Raw genomic sequence first — 17,795 nt, 5'->3', positions numbered from 1 at the left:
TGCATTCTGGATACGCCAATATGTAGTTATTGGTAAAGCATCTCTATTAAAAACATTAAAAACTAAAATATAAAAGTTTAAAAATACTAGAAATTTAGTAAAATTAATGATAAATTGATAGTAACATAAATTTGTAAAAATATTTTAAATGAATTTTTACAATTTTTAGATTTTAAGCTTGATTTACGTTTAAATACTTCATATAAATGTATTAAAAAGATTGAATTCGAATAAATAAAAATGTTTTATAACATGAAAAAATTATATTATTATATAAATAGTTTTAAATTCTTTTATACAGGGTGAACGTAAAGTCTCTATACATTTCTGTGAAAATGCAAATTTATTAAACATCTACCATATACACTGCAACGTGTATCAAATTAGGACCACAAATCAGTACATCTCTATGTGATTGCCCTCCAAGTCTAGGCACAGCCGCCAGCGTTCTTCCACAGACTGAAACACGCTGTTCAACATAGCTGGTGAAATTTTTTTGCCACTGCGTCTGTAATTCGTTGTTTCAACTGCAGTATGCTGTTAATCTTCACCTGGTATACCTGCGACTTGATAAACCCCCACGCAAAGAAATCTAAGGGAGTCAGGTCTGGTGAGCGAGGGGCCCACAGCCTTTGTGAACCATGCCCAATCCATCTACTGGGAATGTTTTATTCAGGTAATCACGGTCATCCAATGCAAAATGGGGTGTACCCCAAAAGTGAATGTGTGGTTAGGGATCATGAAGACCAGGGTCTATGGACCGTTTATGTTTGCAGAAACAACAGTTACCGAACACACATACCGCAACATGTTGGAACAATTTTTGGAGCCACAGTTGGTACAAGATGGGATTAAGGACTCAGTTGTTTTCCAGCAGGATGGGGCACTACCCCATTTTGCATTGGATGTCCATGATTACCTGAATAAAACATTCCCCGTAGATGGATTGGTCATGGTTCACAAAGGCTGTGGGCCCCTCGCTCACCAGACCTGACTCCCTTAGATTTCTTTGCGTGGGGGTTTATCAAGTCGCAGGTGTACCAGGTGAAGATTAACAGCATACTGCAGTTGAAACAACGAATTACAGACGCAGTGGCGAAAAAATTTCACCAGCTATGTTGAACAGCGTGTTTCAGTCTGTGGAAGAACGCTGGCGGCTGTGCCTAGGCTTGGAGAGCAATCACATAGAGATGTACTGATTTGTGATCCTAATGTGATACATGTTGCAGTGTATATGATAAATGTTTAATAAATTTGTTTTCACAGAAATGTATAGAGACTTTATGTTCACCCTGTATAATACTTAATGAAGATTATGTTTTGAAAGTTAAAAAAGAAAGTGAGAAGATGGGGTTTTTACCAAGGAACCAAGGAAAGAAAGGATTTTACTTTCCTTGGTTCTAACATTGACAGAAACACAACACCTGAAATTAAAAGACGATTAGCTCTTGGATGGAGTTCAATGGTGAGCATGAATTCCATCTGGAAAAATAAAGACATTAGCATTTTAACTAAAGCCTGGTTAGTCAATGCAGTTGTCTTTCCCATTGTTATCTATAGCTGTAAAACAAGGACAATTAATAAAGCAGACAGAAGAAAAATTGATACTTTTGAACTTTGGTGCTAGAAATGAATTTCCCTGGAGAGCACAAATTGTTAACAAAGAAGTTTAGATGGGATCAAGTCTAAGTCTTCACTAGAAGCCAAAATCATTAAGCAGAAATTGTCTTATTATGATCATATCATGCACAGTAACTTGCTTGAGAAACTTATTTTGATTAGTAAGATCAACAGACATAGAAGAAACGGGCACCCATAAACTCATTTATTAGGCACCATAAAGTTGAATACTAAAAAGAGCATTGGAGAATGTAAGGATGATGTGAGAGGACCAAATGGAGGAGATTAATTCACAAAATGATCAAAAATCAACTTCAATTGAATGGATAATGCTGATGATGATAAAATAGGATAAATAGTGTTAAAATTTAATTATATATCTTATACAATAAATCATTAAGCAAATGACTTACCATCATAACTATTTGTGGTATGGTCAACGGGTAAGTCGTAACGAGAACCTGATTCCGAACCGGATACCCTTAACCAGCTTCCTCCCATACTAAATGGAGAAGGAAGATTTCTCCAAGTACACATATCGGCATCAAAATTACAATGTCCGGGCGGAGGACAAGTGCCTTCCAAAAATGTCACGTCGTCAATAGCTATGACACTTTCACTCAATTTCTTTACACCATGAAACATTATCTGAAATTATTTTAAAAAATGAAATGTAAAAAAAGTATGGAAAAACAATTTTGATGGTATTCATTAAATTTTAATCACGTTGCTTTTATACTCTGATGCAATATAAATTAAATTGATGTCATTAAAAACTAATATTCAGTATGAAATTATTACTATTTTTTTGTTAATATGGGATAACTCTTAAAAATATTCACGAAAATGATAATTTTAAGTATTTAGCTTCAGACATAAATGTTCAGTTTTTCAATTACTTAAGTGTTTTCGGGTAATTATCATTCTATTTTTAGGAGTGTTCTGTCAAATACGTAATAGAAGATGTTTTTGAAAGCATTTAAATAAATAAATAAAAAGTTTGACATTGTAATAACCGAGAATGAATAGTTACTATTGTTATTTTGACTATTGTATTCAACATTACATTTCATTTCGTATCTATAACAGCATATAAATCTATCTAATTTTATAAATATTTACTAAGAAATTAACAATTGAAAATATTAATTTCACCTGAGTTTCTGAAGCATTCATGTTTACAGTGATCATACTATACAACCATTCACCCAAATAATTTGAATCTCCAGTTTCTTTCCATATTGAAATTGTAGTTTTTGGTTTAAAAGTTAGTTTAAGAACTTCTAATATGTCGGTACGTTTGCCTTCGAGAAAATACCAAAAACGAAGACAGTGGTTGGCCATTTTTGCAGCATAAAGTGGACTGGTAATCCATCCTTCTTCTTTCGTCAGCACTGCATACTGACCTGTAATTAATGCATTATTAACGTTTCAATTTGATGTCAATTTTTTAATATTTTAACAATTTTTATCGAGAACTATTGAAACTGTTAAATATATTTTACCTGAACTTGTATTAGTTGAATGATCTTTTGATGGAATGCTATTGTTTCCTTTGCGTATTTCCCAGCCTTTCATTTCCATATCACACGAATCCAATTCAAAATCACATTCAACTGAAATATTAATTCAAATTAAAACATAAAATATCAAAGTATTAATATAAAAAAGTAAAAAATGAATATTTTAATAGCGAGGTTGAGGCTGAAGTTTTCAATGCAAAACCGTGTACGTCGGACGTTCGGAGCTGCCTTCCTGTAAGTCTAGAAGTTTGACAATGGCTTTTGGAACGTCAGTGGCCGCAATCTCGTTAATAATTAATTAATCATATTTATACTACTAAGTCTCCTAAATAATTTATAAAAGACATCTATCTACGTTTATTTGAGAGGAAAAACTAAAACTTTTAATATTTTTAAATAAATTTTTTTATATTTACAATGTTTCATTGACTCCCTCAAGCTTTCGTTGACCCCTAAGGAGTCAATACTGACCCTATTGAGAAACCCTGATGTAGGTGAACCAAACATCATAATTTAAAGGAAGAAATATCATTTGATTGGTTGTTGATGTTACATTTAGTATTTATTGCTGGACATCCAGTAGATATCTCCACGCTAGAAAGAGGGTGTTGCTATCTTTGAAATTTATGGCTTTACTTTTCTTATAAAACCCTATTATATATCTCTAGCTTCTCAAGGTGTATGAGAGATGATTGCAGTCTTGTAATGCCCCTTTTCTATTAAGGTTACATGTTCTTTTAAAACATTGTTTGAGCAGGTGTTATGGCACCAATGTATTCCATTTGCTATCTGAGGATGGTGTGGATGACCAGGAGTAAACACCCAAGAGAAAGTCCTCGATAGAATCATTATTCTTCAGTAGGGAATACTGGAGGGTTTTTTCTGAAGGCTACATTGATATTATTGGCCTTTGCAATTTCCAGGTAAATCAAATTGAACTGCTGGTTGTATATCAACAATTTTCATGATTTATCATCCATGGGCTAAGAATACTCTGACCAATAGATACTCAGGCCTCTATTAGAGGATTTATGGTACTTAATTTTATATTTTTTAGTATACAATAATATATTTTTATTATACTCTAAACAATATGATAAATCATTGACATTTAACTAGAACCATGGTAATTTTTTGTAATTAAAATACAATTACAAAATTAAACCGTTCAATTTATGTTTTCTAATATATTTAAAATGAAAATAAATATAATTATTTCTTACCTGCAGGAGGACATGGTTTTTCCCAGAATGATATGTCATCAATAGCAATTATTTTATTAGTATCACTTCCCATTATTCCTTCAAAAATTATCTGAAATTGTATAAAAAAGAAGTATGAAAAGAAGTATATTTATATTAAAATATAGTCCATCAAAAATTTGAATTCCATCATCAAAATATTAATGATCACATAGGCTAATTGTATATAAGCATAATCTTTTAGTATCGTGAAGCATTTTCTTAATGGCTTGTGAGCACTAAGATTAGCTTTACTGCTAGACTTATTATACCACCACAGAACATCAAATTAGACTTAGAAAAACATTATTTTATTAAACGATAATGTTCACAAAAAACCAAAAACAGAGTGTTATCTCATATAAATAAAATTGGCACCCCCGCAATTCCTTACAGTACTCGACTTTAAATCATTGTACCCATCGATCCTGCTACCACCAGCATTTTGTGCCATCAGAGATCTACTGCTCAAAATAGTCAGTGATGCTAACCTCCACCAGCAAATATTAGAGATGGTGCACTTACTATGCTACAACTCATTCTTTCAGTTCAGAGGCACAGTCTACAAGCAAGGAAGGGGTGTACCAATGGGGAGCCCGGTAGCGGGAGATTTGTGCAAACTGGTAATACGGCAACTAGAAGATAAAATCCTTCCTACCCACCTCCACAATATACTGCTCTATAAGAGATATGTGGATGACATACTCATCTTGTGGAAGACTAAGCCGGACATTGCAGCATTCATCGACTCATTCAATAACAACAGCTACGGCGTAACTCTGGCCCTCGAACAGGCGAATGATACTCACGCTCATTTCCTTGATGTTAATATCATAGTTAAAAGAACGTCGATCATCACGGAGGTATACAGGAAACCACTTGCAGACCAATTGTACATACCCGTAGGCTCTTGTGACCCTGTACAGTACAAACTAGCAGCATTCAACACCTTAGTAAAACGGACGTACACCCACTCTTCAACAAGACATGCTCTTAAAAACGAGATTAACACTTTATTCAATATTGCTCAATGCCATGGTTACTATAACCTTATAAGTAAATTATCCAAAGATTGCGTCATCCCCAACTATCAACGCAAACCAATCCGCAGAAGCAAGTAACAACGGATCATAAAGACACCATTCTGCTCACCTATAATCTGTATTTAAGGAAGCTTTATTTGGAGATTGCCAGAAAAAGGCAAATCAGCATCACCTATAAAAGATGCCCTAATATATATCAGCTGCTATGTAATGTGAAGGATGCCCCCAACCAAGACAAGCTATCTGAAGTGTATGCCATCCCACTGAAAGATTATAGATGCGAGGAAGATTTATTGTACATCGACTCCACAAAGCGATCTTTAGGAGTGAGAATTAAAGAACATAAAGTGGACATTCGCCACCAGAGATTTACTACCACTTTGGCATGTTACGCCACAGATCTGGATATCCAGCCAATGTTAGACCAGGCCAAGATCATCCACATCACACCCCTTACACACCATTTGAGATGGATGGAGGCAATATATATACACAAAACTGCCCGAGATAAGAAATGTATTAACAGCAAAGAGGAGTTATCGATATATCGATATCCGTCGCATGGCAAACGCTCATATACGATGGATGACACTACAGAAAAGTTTCTACTTCCACCCATGCGCAACGATGACGACATCAGCACGAGTTTCGTTTCGAATCTTTCGCACAGCTCTTTCGAAAACTGTTCCATCGAACGTTTTCTGCAATTTGTCCGTTTTTCACTTGATGAAGAACTTTTATGTTCAAAAACGTTTGTGACAAGTTTATTTATAAGAGATAATGCACCGTTTTTGGTTTTTCGTGGACATTATCGTTTATTTATCGCGGTGTGCTATTTTATTGTGTGTTTAATCTAAAAGATTAAACACGTGATAAAATAAAAAATTTTACATAAAAAAGGGTAGTGCTGATACACAATAATAAACTGAGGTACTGGTAAAACAGTAAAGTAGTAAAAATATACATTGTTAAAACAAAATAATAAGCAGACATCACAGTAACACAAATAATAAGCAAACAAAATCACAGTATCACAAATAGAGTAACAAGTTGATTCGAAATACATTCCAGAATAGCTGTCACCCACTCCTCTATCCATTTTCACACTTCTTCCCTCCCCCTACGCCCCCTCTGATCAAATATGCATACCATGATTCGTGTAATTAGGCTGCAATTTTAAAAAATTGTAGACTTAGAAATTCTCATTGTTGTCTGTCCTTCCTTAATCTTGAGAATGGTATTAGATAGATGAAAGTTGAGACCAGGGGCCGTATTCTGGTCATCGTCTCTCGTCTCTCACAAACCGGTTGCTGATTGGCTAATCATTTGTTTACCTCTCGAGGGCTCATCATGTCTCTCCAAACGTGATTCTGGATGACTTCTTCTCTCGAAGATTCTCTCATTTCTCACAGATGAGTGATAGTTGTCTTTAAACTCATCTTTCATCTTTTGTCTCAATTTTGTTATATACGATGAGGAGGACTGGATGCTACTTGCGCTGTACAGTCATATTAAAGACGTTCTCTATCTCAGGAAAGAATATTTTGAGAGAGAAAATGCTTCTGATTTTTTTCTAGTGCCTACTCGGAAATGCCACTAATTCCATTTTTTAATTATCCTACATCTATTACTCAACTATAGAATATGATGTTAATCTTATTTAGATAGTTAAGGAAAAATTAGATGGTAATATTTCAAAAAATATCTAAGTATGCACGTTTTTCTAACTTAGGTTATTAAAATTTTTATTTGTTAAGAGACAAATTGACATTACAATCTGTAAAAATGTTATAAAACAAAAAAACATAACTTTGTCAAAATTACGTGCTTTATTTGAACACATGCTTTTCTTGCCATGTGATCTATAATTACGTACTCTGCATTTTCGAAAATTTTACAATTTTATTGGTTAAAATTCTATACTGTGTTGTGCGTGCAGATAACCCAAACATGTATAATAAACCTAGTAGAATTGTGACGTCATCAACAAAGATGAGATCATTAAAAGTGACCAGAATTGCTACTGTCTCTGAGAGATGAAATTGTCTTATTAAATTATTTATTTATTATAGCCAACTCTAGCCCGATAATTCGGCTCTTGTGGATGTATAAAGACGAGATCATTAAAAGTGACCAGAATTGCCACTGTCGCCGAGAGACAAATTTTGTCTCTCATTTTGACGCCATTTGTCCTTGAAAGAAGAGATGAGAGATAAGTGACCAGAATATGGCCCCAGATATGGAAAGCTTAGGGGCGAAAGACCCCCAATTAACTATATACAAACTTTTAATCTAGACTGGAAGTCATGTGATTTCAATTCAAAAATTTTCTCCAGGATGAAGTAACATGGATGACTGGCATGACTCCGTTGTTATCAGGAAAAGTGTGATGTACAGGGGCAAGACACTAATTTGAGGTGGAGAGCATTGCAGACTGGCATTGTGACAACGTCACAGTAAATAATTGCTTGTCAATTACTAGATTGTTTACTTGTATACTAATCTCTTAAAAGTGAATATAAAATGTGTATTATTGTTATAATTAATAGTATCTTTCTATACTGATATACAATATTATTTATTTTACATTGTTTAAACTTAATATTAATAGAATTATGACTAAAATATAAATATATTTTATTATGATTCATAATTCTAAATGTAGAAAAATAATGTAATAAAAAATCTAATGTGTTTTAAATAAAACTGGGACATCTAGGCACTAAAAATCATATAAATACTTATAAAAACCATAAAAGTTATAAGTTAACTTATAAAACGTAATTTAACATATCACTTATGTAAGTCATACAATATATGTGGCATGTACAGTACAACCATATAAGTTAATTTAATATACAATTTAACATCTTAATATATAACTCATGCAAGTTATAACATATAACTTGCATGATTTTTATAACAATTTATATGGCTTTTAATGCCTAGATGTCCTAACTCTAGATATAGATTCATCTACTCTTTTGACAGTTTACATGCTGATAAGTAGTTAGTAAACATACCTAATATAATTAAGCCTTTACCTAACAACTGCATTCTATAGAACTGGAAAGTTGAATTTCCGTAAATGCTCATAGAGTAATTACAACTATGCAAGTTAAAGTTGACTGAAGCAAAAAAGAAATATTTGAAGAATGTATAAATAAGATAATTTATTCAAATATTTCATCTCATAAACAGGAAAAATTACAGAAGTGCGCTTCAAAATACGGTAAAAAGAAGGTAAGTGCCGATAAAAAAATTTCATAATCAAAAGTAATATAAGAAACACAACACAGATGGACAATGACATTAGCAGAGCATTGCTCGAGGCCCAGGGATGGAATTACAGTGATAATTTTTGATTTTAAGTTCTATAAAATTTTTAAATTTACACTAGCTAAAAAAATCACACACATATATATACACACACATTTTAAAAAAGATGTTCAATGCATTGTAAATACTTTCAGTTGATTATTGTTTATATTAATACTTAAAAATATTATTTTCTATGCAGCGTCGTAACTAGTCTTTTATGCACCCGGTGCGAGCTTCTGTAACTACGCCCCAAAACTACGATATAAAACTTGGTCCAGGTCATTTCTACACCCCCCAAGGGTCTGCACCCCGTGCCTAGGCACTGCCCTAGTTACGGCACTGTTTCTATGTAACATGATAAAATATGAATTACTATTGAAATATGTACTAACCGTATGATTATAACTGCTTTTTATTGTTCTCTGAGCCATTTTCCAAGAATGTGCCTGTGATCCGGATCGTGACCAAACTGTATCATTTCCATTTGCTGTATCTACAATAATATTTAGAGTACCAACTAAATTTCCAAACATATGGTACCAGAAAATTAAACAACGTCCAGTAGTAGTTGAATTTTGAGGTGGCGAAATCAAATGGGCTCTTCCATCACGTTTATAAACTCTACCGCCACCAATGAACATATAATAACCTATAAAAACAGAAAGGTTGTGTGTTTACAATGAGTTTAAATGGTAATTTTAATATATTGTGAAAATACAGAGTATTCTAAAAGTCAGTTTACAAAGAAAAATTAATATAGTATTAATTATATAGCATAAAGAAAAACTTGTTTCACAAATAATATTATGATAACTTAAGACAGTTCATCTTGGAAAAGATTCATAGAATGAGCATTACTGTTGTTGTTGTTGGGAAATATTGATTTTAAATTCTTTATAGGGTTTATATTTTAAATGTTATACATTCATTTTCAAAGTTAAAAATTAGTTTAAAGTATTAACACTAGAACAATTGACAGTAGAACCATACCTTTCATACTTTTCCAGTTTGAGGTACGGTTTTAACGTTAAAATTCAGATTATTAAGTGAATTATTACTATCTTGATAATTGCTTTATTCTTATTTAAATTTTTATTTTCAATATTAGATTTCTGCATCTTTTATAATATACAGTTATAAAGTTTTAAAGCAAGATTAAATAGCCTATAGCATATGTTATAAATATAACATCAATTATAATTTAAATATAAATAATAATTTATATTCATTTATATTTTATTGGTTATACCGTATTTTACGGACTATAAGACGCACTTTTTTCTTCGAAAAATTGCTTCCAAAATTCAGGTGCGTCTTATAGTCCGTAAAATACAATAGATTATATTGTAAAAAAGTTATCCAATAATCATGATACATTTTTAAATTTTAAATTAAATCTTTAATAGTAATGACTAACCTCTACCACTATGGTCACTTTTTGGTCCATTATCAAAAGCGCTTCTAGAACTTCTTCCCAACCTCCATTCAAAATCGGTTCCTTCGTTTTTTTTATACCAATTACATTCTTCTTCTTCAAATGTACAATTTAAATCTGAAAATATTAAAATCATTCAAGATTAAACTAATTTTTTTTAATCGATGTCCAGTTCCGCAAACTGTAGAATAAAATGTGTAATATGGTAATGTAAAATTTTACTTTAAAGAGTGTTATATTATAAAATAAAAAAGAAAAATTTGAGAATTACCAATATTAATTAAAATTCTTCTACATTATCAAAACTTTCAATTAAGAAGATTAATTCTGTTATCTAATAGATCAAATGTAAGATTTGCCGACTAAACGGGGATAAAATCAATCCTGCGTCAGGATGAGTCCAAGGGAAACCATGTATATGGACTGTGGCAAAGGAGGCAAATGAAAAACAAGTGTTTTACAATTTAAAACCGTTTTTTTGTCTGTAGCTTACATCAGGCCTATAGTTCTACTTCCTCGGTCCTTCGTCTGTAGAGGCCCCGGGGTGAACAAGTTCTAGTCCTTGGGCGTTGTTGACAGGATGAGAATCGCTGCGGTGCTCTAGGCGACACAAATTTCCACACTAGCACACGGGTGAACTATCTCCAGGGAACGGTTAGAGGAGACTGTCAGAGAGAATCCCTTTTGACCTTAAGTCCCAATTTTTATACGTCTTCTCCCATCATCCGTACTTTTGATTGGTTTCTTGTCCCCTTTCTCTTTTCTCTGATTGGTCTCTCCCCTGTCTCCAGGTGCAAAACAAGACCGTCTCGGGTCGCGGGAAAGGTCTGATTCGAGTTGTCCATCTGATATCTCTTTGTCGACTCTGCTCGAAGATTGTTTATAAAACAATAACACCTGCACTCATAATTCAGGCTGTTGTTTGTAATTATTTTTTGGCATCTAGAAATTTTAACGATCGTTTTTCATTAATATGTAGGGTTGCTAATAAGGTGCAATGGTCAAGATGGACAGAGGGTCAGTGGGCGTGACTGGCACTGAGATAGACACAAAAAACCACTTTTTTTGACATAAAAGGAGCTAAGAAAACTTCCGTAATCTTGAAAGCTCAAAGTTGATAGTGGTCTTTGGATCTTCCTCTCCTTTCCATAATAGTTCCAAAAGAAGTAGTGACCCTGGTTTGCAAATGAAAGTTCTTTCAATGTCTTGACAGTTCCAGGATGATGCAGTCAACTTCTGATGATGGGAAGATGTCGATCCAAGGAAGGGAGATGGAGACAAAGATAGCCACAAGACATACATACAACAAATAATCTGACACTTAAAATTTTCAGAAGCCATTATGTCCTTGAAATTTAAAGTTTTTATTATTTTCTGTCCTTAAAGTTCATTTTGTTTGGTTCCTCTTCCTTGTTCTCACTTTTTCTGTGGTTGGTCACTCATTGCTAAGAGTAATGGGATCTCAACTATGGGAAAGGTCAAAATCGACATTTAATTTGATCTCAACTATGGGAAAGGTCAAAATCGACATTTAATTTGATCTCAACTGGGGATACTGGGGATAGTTATAAAAACTTTGTATACTGACATATGATGCCAAATAGTACAAGGAAGAAAATGTACTGTCTTTCCTCAATGCAAAGAAAGAATATACAAAATTTTGTACATTCTTTCTTCACTTTAAGATGACATTTTAAAATGTCAAAAGTATTTGTGTGTATTTATGCATCAAGTAAATAAATTTAATGCCAACAGACAGTGCATTTTCTTCCTTATGGGGATGATTGATCTTAGAACACCTTCCATGTTTATGTTTGCATTACATTTTTCATACAAAAATAATTATTTTTATCTTGTTTTCTTTCAAAAGTATTTTAATCTGAATTTTTATGAGGGGTTCAAACCTGTCAGAGCCTCACAACTAAATAATGCTATAGAAAAATGATACAATAGGACAACAGCGCTCTAAGCATTGTTAAATAACATGTTTCAAGTGTTACAATATTATTATACACTTTTCATATACAGTTCATTATAAAATAATTCCATAAATATAAAATTCACTAAATAAGCATTTTAAAAACTTTTATTACTTACTTAAACTGCTTCAACTGATTAACAGGCCAATCTTCAGGTCTAAAAAACGATAATGGAACAGAAACGTTCCATGTATAGAATATAAATATTTAAATCAAAATTTTTAGAACAAAAATTTAAAAAATATACAATAGAGACGGAATAAAATATAAAATTAAAATATACAAGAGAATAAATAAAAATAAACTAAAAAATATAATATACATAATAAATCTTCCCATAACTGATTCTAGCATGAGTTTTCAGTGAATTTTTTAATCAAGTATTTCCACGCCAGAAATGATAAGGATAGAATAAAGACAGAAGAGAAACCAGGGGTCTATAAAGTTCCTTATGAAAACATCCAGCTAGATGTTAAGAAAGACTACATCGGCGTCACCAACAGGAGCTTAGGAGTAAGGCTAAAAGAACATCGGTATAACGTAAAAAAAGGATCCAATACCACGGTTTTGTCACAAATGTCGCAAGTCCAAGGTTCGATAGTAAAATGGGACGAGGCAACGATTATAAAACCAGTATCTTCCCCCACTTTATCAATGACAGCGGAGAAGATTGAAATATATAGGAGTAGGCTACGGGAAGGGTGTTTGAATGCGAGAGATGCTGAGAGCCTGTCGTCGGCGTGGAAATACATGATTAAAAAATTCACTGAAAACTCATGCTAGAATCAGTTATGGGAAGATTTATTATGTATATTATATTTTTTAGTTTATTTTTATTTATTCTCTTGTATATTTTAATTTTATATTTTTATTCCGTCTCTATTGTATATTTTTTAAATTTTTGTTCTAAAATTTTGATTACATATTTATACAATAATTATTTTTATCTTGTTTTCTTTCAAAAGTATTTTAATCTGAATTTTTATGAGGGGTTCAAACCTGTCAGAGCCTCACAACTAAATAATGCTATAGAAAAATGATACAATAGGACAACAGCGCTCTAAGCATTGTTAAATAACATGTTTCAAGTGTTACAATATTATTATACACTTTTCATATACAGTTCATTATAAAATAATTCCATAAATATAAAATTCACTAAATAAGCATTTTAAAAACTTTTATTACTTACTTAAACCATAACTTATTCTTGGATTACAGTGTACATATCGAATATCATCAACAGCAACATCCGAAAATGATCCAAACAACCAACTTCTTCTTGGGGAGGCAACTATCTCGAGCTAATTGAACAAAAATATTTAGAAATATACTAATTTACATAAATAAAGTAACATTTTTTGAAAAAAGATGCCTACATGTAATATCACTATTATGTTTACTTTCTTTATAAATTCATTTGATTATAATTATAGAACTTAACCCGAGATCATATGCAGCTTTTTTTTTTTTAACACACAATCATACAAGCGGTGATTTCCAGCTGATTTTTCATGCATTATTATACTGTATGTAATTGCTATTCCTCAAATTTGCCAATTTTGAAGAGTCCTGTAATGCATTTTCTTTGCATGTGCCAAATCTCAATATCTTATGTTGTTCAGTATTTGAGATATTGTTTTGTTTACAGAACAATATCTCAAATACTGCAAAGTGAGAACTTCAAACTTTGCAAACATATGGACTAATGTGAAAGTTCACCTGGAAATAAATAAAATTGGGGATCAGGTGCTTCTTAGAAAGATCAGAAAATGATTTTTCTATATATTTTGGTCACAAAATAAAGCCATGAAAACATTTAAATTGTTGAAGGTCATAGTGCCCAGGTTATCTCACATAGCAGCGACACTAGCTGTTTGAGCACCTGTGTGCAATACCGATTATGCCGCCCCCGTTTAACGATGACTACCTACGCCGAGCTTGCCGGCAATACCAATTTGCCGCCCCCGGACGTGCCGCCCGCATACAGTGCACGCCTTGCATGCCCGCTTATGGAGGGCCCGATCTCACAGAGACAAGCATTCAAAACCATAGAGATTTGCAGACCATCAAGTCATTTGGATGAAAAATGCCCACAAAAAAACTAGTAGGCATGGAAATCGCCATTTCTACATATTAAAACTATTAACCCCCGATCACATTTATTTTTCTGAAATTTTTACTTTGAGCATAATTTCAGTCAGTGTATTCAAAGAAATCAATTACAAATCGAGTATTGATATTAAACAAAAAATGAAGAAAAATTATTTCACGAAATACATGTCTATTTTACAAATTTTAATGAGAATTAATATTGTCACTAAGTAAAATTTTTATGCGGTGGTGGCGCACTTGACAAATTAGGTTCAACCACATAATCATTTTAATTTTTGCGCCAGTTTGAATTCAACATGTCTAAGATTTGTTTATCGTCTTAAACGCTGTAGAAGCAAATAATTTTGATTTACAATTATGAAGTAGTTTGGTATATTTTCATTTTGTATTCTTTAACGTATTTAATAACCTCAGTTTTATTCTTAGAAAACTGTTTACTTTTATTTTCTCTGTGACAATATACTTTTAAAAAAACTTCAGGTTTTTATAGTATAAAGTAATATAAATACAAATTTTAAAATATAAAAATGACCAATGTTCGTTTTCATTAAAAGTTTACATTATATAGAAGTTGTTTAAGTCTGTGTGTATCAAATGGTTTCACTTATTGGTTATTGGTTTCAACTATGAAATGGGTACATTGAGACAGGAGCGTTTCATTTTTCTACTCGTTTTACGGTTATTTCATGTTATGATTCAAACCGCAATAAGTTTTGATGAAATACACATCAGACATTTGAGGCTTTTTGAGTTCTATAAAGAGTCAAATACAGCTCAAGCTACAAAAAACATCACTGACATCTATGAAACTACACTAAGTGAATGGTTAAAAAAATTTCTATTTGGGGATGTCAGCCTTTAAAATCACCCATGTGGAGCTTCCCCAATGCAAGTGTATAATGACATCTTGGTAACTCTTGTAGAAGTAAACTCAAGACAGATTTGGAGGTGTTCTTACGAGACAGTACAAAAACACTGCAAGAAATTGGCATATTCTAAGGCATTTGGGTTCTACATCAGCTTTCCGAACAAAGCTGCAATCAATGACTGCTGACTTCTTTAAGAAAATAATCCAGAATTTGGTGATGAAATGAAAGAAAGTTATAGAAATTGAGGAGGATTATATTCTTGTTTAAATCTGTTCTATTTACTTATGATGAATCAATAAAGTCTGTTTAATAAAGAAGACATAATTGACAATTGTAAATTTCTTATGATAAAATGAAAATTTGTAATGATAAGTACTTTTTAACTTTATATCAAAATACAGAAAAATTTCACTGTGCTACATTTTAATAGCAATTATATTCATGTTGATTATTGAAAAAATTCTGTAATATAAATTCACTTGTTCTTCATTATATTTTGAATATATTATTCATGCGTAACTGTGTGGCATTTAATCATCATATTGTTGTATTGTTATTTGATATATAATTTCGCTTGATACTCACATCAAGTGATGAATAATAGAAAGCAAAGTTCATCGAGAACGGTGTAATTACTAGTTTTTCTTGCCAGTGCTTTCGACGAATTTATTTTTGTCTTTTTCAGGCAAAAAATTTTTGCCCGAAGACGACGAACAGTGTCTGCAGCGACCGAAAACTCCTCTTTATATGGGAATCGCTACTCAAAACAACCTTGGAAATGTGCGACACTCCTACTCTTGACCTGCCCAACATATGGGTTGCCCTATACAAATAGTTAAACAGCAATTCATATCATCTCTCGCACCACAGTGCGTGGACCGGCATCCACGTGTGTGCCATATTACATCATATGTATAACATTGCACGCACAACATTGAATGCATTCGAAATTTGTAGCTGGCTCGTAATGACTTTAATCCAAAATTTTTTGTTTAAAATTATGTGTTCCATTTCCGTTTGAACATTTATGTTTGATTTAAAAGGTTTTATTCACCCGAAGACAACGAAAATAAATTTGTTGAAAGTGCTAGCAAGAAAAAACTAGTAATAATGCCATTCTCGGTGAACTTTGCTTCCTACTGTTATTTGATATATTAAAAAAATTCTATTCATCACAGAATAAACTATATTTGAATAATAAAGCAAAATAAAACTGAACAGCATTACCTGGTACCCTGCTGGAAAGTTACTAATTTGAATGTTTGCTTTCATCCATTCCTTTCCTTGAGCTGACGTTACCTCAAAAAACATTTTACTATCAGTCTTGTCAGTTGAATTAACCACATTCAACCGAAAATAACCTAAAATCAATTTAAAATATCAATATTTAAACAATGTTTCAAAATTTTATTTGTTTAATTTAAAATTTGATAAAAAGATTAAATAAGATTACATAATTTTGATATGTAGATAATCAAATCATTACGTAATTTATTGAATAATTTAAAATATTTTAATTCAGATTAAATTAAAAATAACTTTTTGCTTTTCAGAGTCATCCTCGATGACTCTGAAAAGCAAAAAGTTAATTATAAAAATTTCATTTTTAAAAAAATATTAATTATATATCAATTAAATGTTTAAATCTTCACTTTTAGTTTAGGTTACAATTATAAAACCATACTATTAATAATCTCAATTCTTTAGGCTTATCATACCTATACAGCCTTTTTCTTATTTTTAGTGCTAAAATGCATTTCAGACTTTTTGTTCTTGTTCAGTTGTGGTTTTACAAATGCATTAAAAAGACCCAAGAATTCATTAAAAAGACCCAAGAAGAAAAAAGAACCAAGAATTGTATCTGTAAATCTATATATATAATCGAGACGAGTTGATAATAATAACAACAATAATAATCAGCGCAGAGCCCAAACGATTAGGAGTTGAAAGTTGAAATTTGGTACACAGTTAGGGTACGTTACGAGAACGCACACTAAGAAAGGATTTTTCGAAATTCCTCCCCACGGGGGAGAGGGACAGGATTAAGGCTTAACACTTCCATCAACAATGGAAGCATTAAGTAACAATGGAAATGTCAACAATGGAAGTGTTACGTAACAATGGAATTGTTAAGAGAAAGCGAACGTACAAGACGCAGATGCAGTTTTTTTCGTTTTTGTGGGAAATCAAACATATTTTTAGAACTATCTGAAAATTCTCTAATTAGTCTGTAAACAGGGGGACCCCAATTCTTGCATTCTGCGAAAACGGGTAAGGTCGACTATAACGTAATAATCTTAGTCTTTGCTATCGTTACTTTTGCCCGAGCAATGCCGAGCCTCCCTGCTAGTGTATTTATAAAGTGCAAACTGAAGAGGGATGAAAAGTCTAAAATGCCAGTGGCGTGCCGTCATTGGAAGCAATGGAAGTGCCGCTTCCACCTTCCAATGACCTTCCCTTGTATTTTATAAAATATAAATTTTCATATTTTAACGTACTTTGAATTAATTAAAATTAATATTTTATTATAACTGCATTATGTATCTTTTACAACATTTCTATACTACATGTGAAAAAAAAACGATAAGATTGCTATTGTATATTCGAATAATTCAGTGGCAGAAGGAATGTCGAAACCGGGTCAGTTTC

At 32.3% G+C, this 17,795-nt stretch overlaps 1 protein-coding gene across 2 annotated transcripts in view; it reads right to left on the bottom strand.

Moving 5' to 3' along the window:
* The window catches only part of LOC136975275 (MAM and LDL-receptor class A domain-containing protein 1-like), a 179,510-nt gene that overhangs the window by 31,336 nt on the left and 130,379 nt on the right, over window positions 1-17,795 (bottom strand). For both annotated transcript variants that reach the window (XM_067270309.1, XM_067270310.1), the window contains 8 exons: window positions 16,374-16,507; window positions 13,355-13,466; window positions 10,166-10,300; window positions 9,141-9,397; window positions 4,367-4,457; window positions 3,126-3,236; window positions 2,776-3,026; window positions 2,034-2,268 (listed from right to left, as the gene is read on the bottom strand). In XM_067270309.1, coding sequence (XP_067126410.1) covers window positions 2,034-2,268; window positions 2,776-3,026; window positions 3,126-3,236; window positions 4,367-4,457; window positions 9,141-9,397; window positions 10,166-10,300; window positions 13,355-13,466; window positions 16,374-16,507 — 1,326 coding nt within the window. The remainder of the gene's footprint in view (window positions 1-2,033; window positions 2,269-2,775; window positions 3,027-3,125; window positions 3,237-4,366; window positions 4,458-9,140; window positions 9,398-10,165; window positions 10,301-13,354; window positions 13,467-16,373; window positions 16,508-17,795) is intronic.

This window comes from Centruroides vittatus, unplaced genomic scaffold, assembly GCF_030686945.1.
Source record: "Centruroides vittatus isolate TY-2023 unplaced genomic scaffold, ASM3068694v2 contig_370, whole genome shotgun sequence".
Lineage (NCBI taxonomy): Eukaryota > Metazoa > Arthropoda > Arachnida > Scorpiones > Buthidae > Centruroides > Centruroides vittatus.
This window is presented reverse-complemented; position numbering and strand designations above follow the sequence as displayed.